The following is a 6065-nucleotide window of genomic DNA, read 5'->3' on the forward strand; positions in this document are numbered from 1 at the left end:
CACTCCCACCCATCCTCTTCACTCTGCTAATGCACGCCACCTCTCCTGCCTACTAATTACTTCCTCCCGCTCCTACCTTCAAGATTTCTCATGTGCTGCTCCCATTCTCTGGAATTCTCTACATCTCCCCCTCAGACTCTCCACATCTCTACAAAACTTCAAACGGGCACTGAAAACCCACTTTTTCACCGAACCCAGCCTAATCTCATCCTAACCCTATGTTCCTCACTCACAGTCTACCCCATCTGTGTCACCCCTGTCTGTCTGCACCTCCCTTTTAGAATGTAAGTACTCACAAGCAGGGCCCTCAACCCTACATGTGCTTATCTTAAATCTTTGGCACCTAACACCACGGTTTTCTGCCACCCTGATACTTATTTCAGTGTCATCTGCTGATGTAGCTATGTTTATTTACCCTGTACTTGTCCTATATTGTCTTCAACTGTAATTCATGATTTTCCTGTTGTGATTATTTTGTTCATGTACTCTGTAATTGGGCATTGAGGATCCCTTGTGGTGCCATATAAATAAAGGATAATAATAATAATGATGATAATAATAATAATAATAATAATAATAATAATGCATACTAACATAAAAATCACAATGCCCATACTTTTGATTTTATTAAAATATATATTTGGCATCAGACAACAGTCAATACTTATATAATTATATGTGACATTAAATCATGCAATAAGTGGTGATTTATAATGGGTTTATACTGTACAATGCTACTGCATAACCTACTGAGATGGTTGGAAACCATACATGTATGGATTTAATAAAGCCTAAATCTGAGGGTAACAAGACACAGATAGAACAAATTACATTTACTTATGCACCAAGTCTTTAATAAAATATCACACAGTACTGTATACTTCTCTGGTCTTTGTCCTCAAATTGATAAAATATAATAAACTTGAGCTTGGGATTGGTTGGACTGTTTTTAGGTGGAGATTAGAGAAATTTCTGTGGAATTGGCAAAACCAAACTAGTTTTGCCTTTTAAATGATCGACACTTTAAAACATTGGCCAGAATTGCTGGAAATTTCTCCAATTCCTGTAAGTTGCAGGCTAATTACATTTACCCCATTCTGATGATGATACAATCAAAATAGCATACTGTATGTCTGTTGTGGACAAACAGTATTTGTGAAACATCTACATTGTTTTCAATAAATGGTAAAGAGAAAGTCATGGTTCTACTTTTATCAATGTAGTCGAAGGCTCAAGCTGTTACTCCTATGTCAGTGGAATAACTTAAAGAGTTTAAAGAGCCTTCTTGCTGATTTCTGAACCTCCTGGTTTCGCAATGTATAAATAATAGGGTTCATTGCTGGTGTGATTACAGTAAACAATAATGCTGCTATCCTGTCTTTTTCTATGGAATTTTCTGATGAATTTCCAAGATAGGTACACATTGCTGTACCATAGAAGAGAAAGACAACTGTAAGATGTGAGGAACATGTTGAGAAAGATTTGAACCTTCCATATGAAGAGCTTATTTTTGTGAGTCTAATAATAATATAGCAATAGGATATCATAGTAAGAACAAAGGTGCTTGTGCTTAGAAAGCCAAGAACATTAGTCAGTATAGCTTCATTTAGTTGGATATCTGTGCAGGCTAACTTTATGACTGGTTTAACATCACAGAAAAAGTGTTTAATTTTGTTAGAATAGCAAAAAGGAAGCTCTGAAGTTAAAATTGAATGAATTAATGACGTCATGAGGCCAATGACCCAAGAAATTGAAACCAATTGGATACAAACAGTCCTTCGCATTAAAGTGTTGTATCGTAATGGGTGGCAGATGGCTACATATCTGTCATAACCCATGAATGCCAGGAGAATCCCTTCTGTACATCCCAAGAAGTGAAAGAAATACATTTGGGCAATGCAGTCTTTTAGAGAGATAATGTTTTCGTGCCAAAACCCAACCATCATCTTAGGAACTGTGATAGATGAGAATAACACATCTACAAATGAAAGGTTAGCCAGTAAGAAGTACATGGGAGAATGTAAAGAGGCATCCCTAACCACTAGGGATATAATCATGAGATTGCCAAAAATATCAAGAACGTAAAAGAAGAGTACTAAAGCAAAGAGGAACTTTTGAAGCCATGGCAGATCAGTAAGACCGGTGAGGATGAACTCAGTGATTGATGTTCCATTCCAAAATTCCATTAGCTCAGTTCAGAAACCTTGAAAAAGAAAGTAGAATTCACCATATTTTGCTAAAACTTATCCATATTTAAAACTTAATTTCACATTACAGATGGATAGTGTAAGGCATTAACAATCTGCCTGTGCTGGGTTAAACCCAGAGGTTGTAGAAGCACGGTGCCTTTAAGGATTATAGCTAGTTTCCTTAGTATTTTACATTTACCTTGTTTACAGCCTATGAGTTTCATAGGGGCATGATCATTTGAATTTATAAGTGCATGTCCCCAGGAAGCAGTCTCCTTGCCTATGGAAGTCACTCCATCCCTTTGTTAGTAATTTTAAATTTGCATGCTGTCAGAGAAAGTATGGTAGTTTGCTTGTTTATTTTAGATGGGTGCACTCTGCTTATTCTATTATAGGCCAATTGGTCCATGTTGGGAAATTACACAGCCCATCAGGGCAGTTTCTTTTTCTTTTTTTGGGAGAGATAAACACCAACCATGTGTGCATGTTATTGTTGTAATTGTCCAGTCTTTGTTGTCCGCCACCATACTAATACCCCTTTTCCACAAGCCAGCATACAACATGGGTTATTGCACATGAACGTGCATAACTCGTGTTGCTGGCTGGTGTAAAACGGCTGAGTTGGAATAATCCGGGTTGAGTGATCCAGAATTCCAACTCAAGTAGCTTGCAGGGTTGAACACGGGTTCAACCCGGTAAACTGTGCAGTGTAATGCGACCTGGCTCTCGTTTATACTGTATGGGAGGGCGGAGATGGGAGATCATGTAATCTCCCAGCGCCGCCCCGCTGCATCACCGGCAACGTCACCAACATGTCGGCAATATGCAGATGGAAAGGGGGCTGACGTGGGTCGCAGCTGGGTAGCACCCGTGTCAGGCTCCCACCTGCGACCCACGTTATTAGATGGAAAAGGGGTATTAATCTAATTATAAAAAATCAATTACATAATGTATGTGATCAATTAAGAATTTGAATTTAATTGGTTAATGTCAAAGTAAATTTGACATAAATTCATTTTAACTCCTCTTGTCTGTGTATTTATTTTTAGATAAGATTTGACAGTTGCAGTAAGTCATAATGGTAAACTGTGAATATCAACTGCTAGGGGGATATCAATTGATACAGAATTTATGAATTTGAAAAAATTATTGACCTACGGTCAATATTGCTTTAATATAAGTTATATGTGTAGTCAAAGTTAATTATTTATACCAGAGGAAAGAAGAAATAAGTTATTGAAAGACATTACTTGTGAAACTTGAATTGCACTGTATTTTGTTATTACTTGTTACTATCACTTGAAGTTCTAAAGACTCAATAATCCAAAAATTTCACACATGAACATACTGTGCACAGTATAAAAAATGAATAAGCCCCAAATTCCAAGGCAGGTGAGAAGTTGAAGGCACAGCTGGTATCAGGGGTAATGCAGGTAACTAAAATGATCAGAGACAACAGTCCTCATGATCCTGATAATAATAAAAAAAAAGCATCTTACTCTTCCATATTTCATAAATTAATACTTAAATAGGGATGAGCGGGTCCGGTTCCCCGGGAACCGAACCCACCCAAACATTGCTATACGAGGTGGGATCCGAGTCTGGTTCGGGACTTCCTGCCTTACTCGGATCCCAAAGCGAGGCTGAACGTCATCTTCCCATTGTCAGATTCTGGCTTGTTTTGGATTCCATATAAGTCCCCGTGCATCAGCGCCATCTTTACTCCGGCTGTGGAGAGTGTACTTGGACAGATGTGTCCATCTCAAGTACTGTGTTGCCTGGCATGTCGTGGGGTGGGTGCTCTGTCTGCAGTATCTGAAAGGGGTCCTCTCTTTGTCTGTTGTATCTGAAAGGAGTGCCCTGTCTGCTGTAACTGAAAGGGGTGCTCTCTTTGTCTGCTGTATCTGAAAGCGGTTCTCTATCTGTCTGCTGTATCTGAAAGGGGTGCTCTGTCTGCTGTATCTGAAAGGGGTGCGCTCTCTGCCTGCTGTATTTGGAAAAGGGGACCTCTGTCTGCTGTATCTGAAAGGGGTTTCTCTCTCTGTCTGCTGTATCTGAAAGGGATGCTTTGTCTGCTGTATCTGAAAGGGGTGCGTTCTCTGTCTGCTGTATCTGAAAACCGGGACCTCTCTCTGCTGTATCTGAAAGGGGTGTCTCTCTCTGCTGTATCTGAAAGGGGTGCACTGTCTGCTGTATCTGAAAGGGGTGTGCTCTCTGTCTACTGTATCTGAAAAAGGGGACCTATCTCTGTCTGCTGTATCCGAAAAGGGGTGCTCTTTCTCATTGCTGTATCTGAATAAAGGGTGCTCTCTCTGTCTGCTGTATCTGAAAAAGGGGGTGCTCTCTCTGTCTGCTGTATCTGAAAAAGGGGTGCTCAATCTGTCTGCTGTATCTGAAAAAAGGGTGCTCTCTCTGTCTGCTGTATCTGACAGGGGTGCTCTCTCTGTATACTGTATCTGAAAGGGGTGCTCTGTCTGTCGCTGTATCTGAAAAAGCGGTGCTCTGTCTTGTCTGCTGTATCTGAAAGGGGTGATCTGTCTGTCCGTCCATCCATCCATCCATCCATCCATCCAGCCAGGGGCTCTGCCCCAGTGTAAAATTAAAATAATAAAAGCTAAAAACAAAAAGCCTAAAATTATAATTATTTTATATATATATATATATATATATTTTTTTTTTTATTTTTATTTTTTTATTTTTTTTGGTGCTGTATCCCAGTGTACTATTCAAATTTTATTTTATTTACTGTGACACTGCTGGTCAGTCCGCACTATGGCCCTCATTCCGAGTTGTTCGTTCGCTAGCTACTTTTAGCAGAAATGCAAACACAAAGCCGCCGCCCTCTGGGAGTGTATCTTAGCATAGCAGAATTGCTAACGAAAGATTAGCAATTGCTAACGAAAGATTAGCAATTCTGCTAATATTAGCAGGATTGCTAATGAAAGCAATTTCCTTGCAGTTTCTGAGTAGCTACAGACCTACTCCTAGATTGCGATCACCTCAGTCCGTTTAGTTCCTGGTTTGACATCACAAACACGCCCAGCGTCCGACCAGTCACTCCTCCGTTTCTCCAGCCACTCCTGCGTTTTTACCTGGCACGCCTGCGTTTTTTAGCACACTCCCTGAAAATGGCCAGTTTCCACCCAGAAACACCCACTTCCTGTCAATCAGCAGAGCGATTGAAAAGCTTTGTTCGCCTGTGAGTAAAATAGCATAGTTTTGTGTAAATTTGCTTAGCGCGTGCGCCCTGCTGTGCATACGCATGCGCAGAACTGCCGGATTTTTGGCTATTAGCAATTCTGCTAAAATTAGCAGCGAGCGAACAACTTGGAATGAGGGCCTATATTATATCCTACTCATACACATATTGTGTGACACTGTCAGTAAAGGTCAACCGCAGTGTGTAATTATAAATATATTTCTGACTCATTTGTGTGACACTGTAACTGCCAGTGTGATATAAAAAATAATACATATTTCTGACTCATTTGTGTGACACTGTAACTGCATATGATGCTGTCACCATTGAAACAATGGATGATGATTTTTTCATTGATAGCATCCAAATTGGCATGTCAGTCGGTCGGTTTCAATACTGGCAGGAAAAAGAGGCAATTTGGAGGCCCTTGCACAAACTGGCTTTGTTCACTTAAGTTTCGCAGCCATCAATGTGTACTCAGAAAGAGTTTTTAGCGCAGCCGGGAACCTTGTCAGCATTTGGCATAGGAGGTTAATTCCTCAAAATGTGGAAAAGATGATGTTCATCAAAATGAATTACAAATTCCACGAGGAGAACCTTTACCAGCAATTACCTCCAAAAATTAGAGAGGGACCTGCGATGGTGGATTCCAGTGGGGACAAATTAATAGTCTGTGA

General features: G+C 40.1%; 1 protein-coding gene across 1 annotated transcript; it reads right to left on the bottom strand.

Moving 5' to 3' along the window:
* Positions 1-1250: 1250 nt before the first annotated feature.
* LOC134979964 (olfactory receptor 12D1-like) lies at positions 1251-2186 on the bottom strand. The gene has a single exon (XM_063946568.1). It carries the CDS (start codon positions 2184-2186, stop codon positions 1251-1253), a length of 936 nt encoding a protein of 311 aa, XP_063802638.1.
* Positions 2187-6065: the final 3879 nt, after the last annotated feature.

Source organism: Pseudophryne corroboree, chromosome 12 (genome assembly GCF_028390025.1).
Source record: "Pseudophryne corroboree isolate aPseCor3 chromosome 12, aPseCor3.hap2, whole genome shotgun sequence".
NCBI lineage: Eukaryota > Metazoa > Chordata > Amphibia > Anura > Myobatrachidae > Pseudophryne > Pseudophryne corroboree.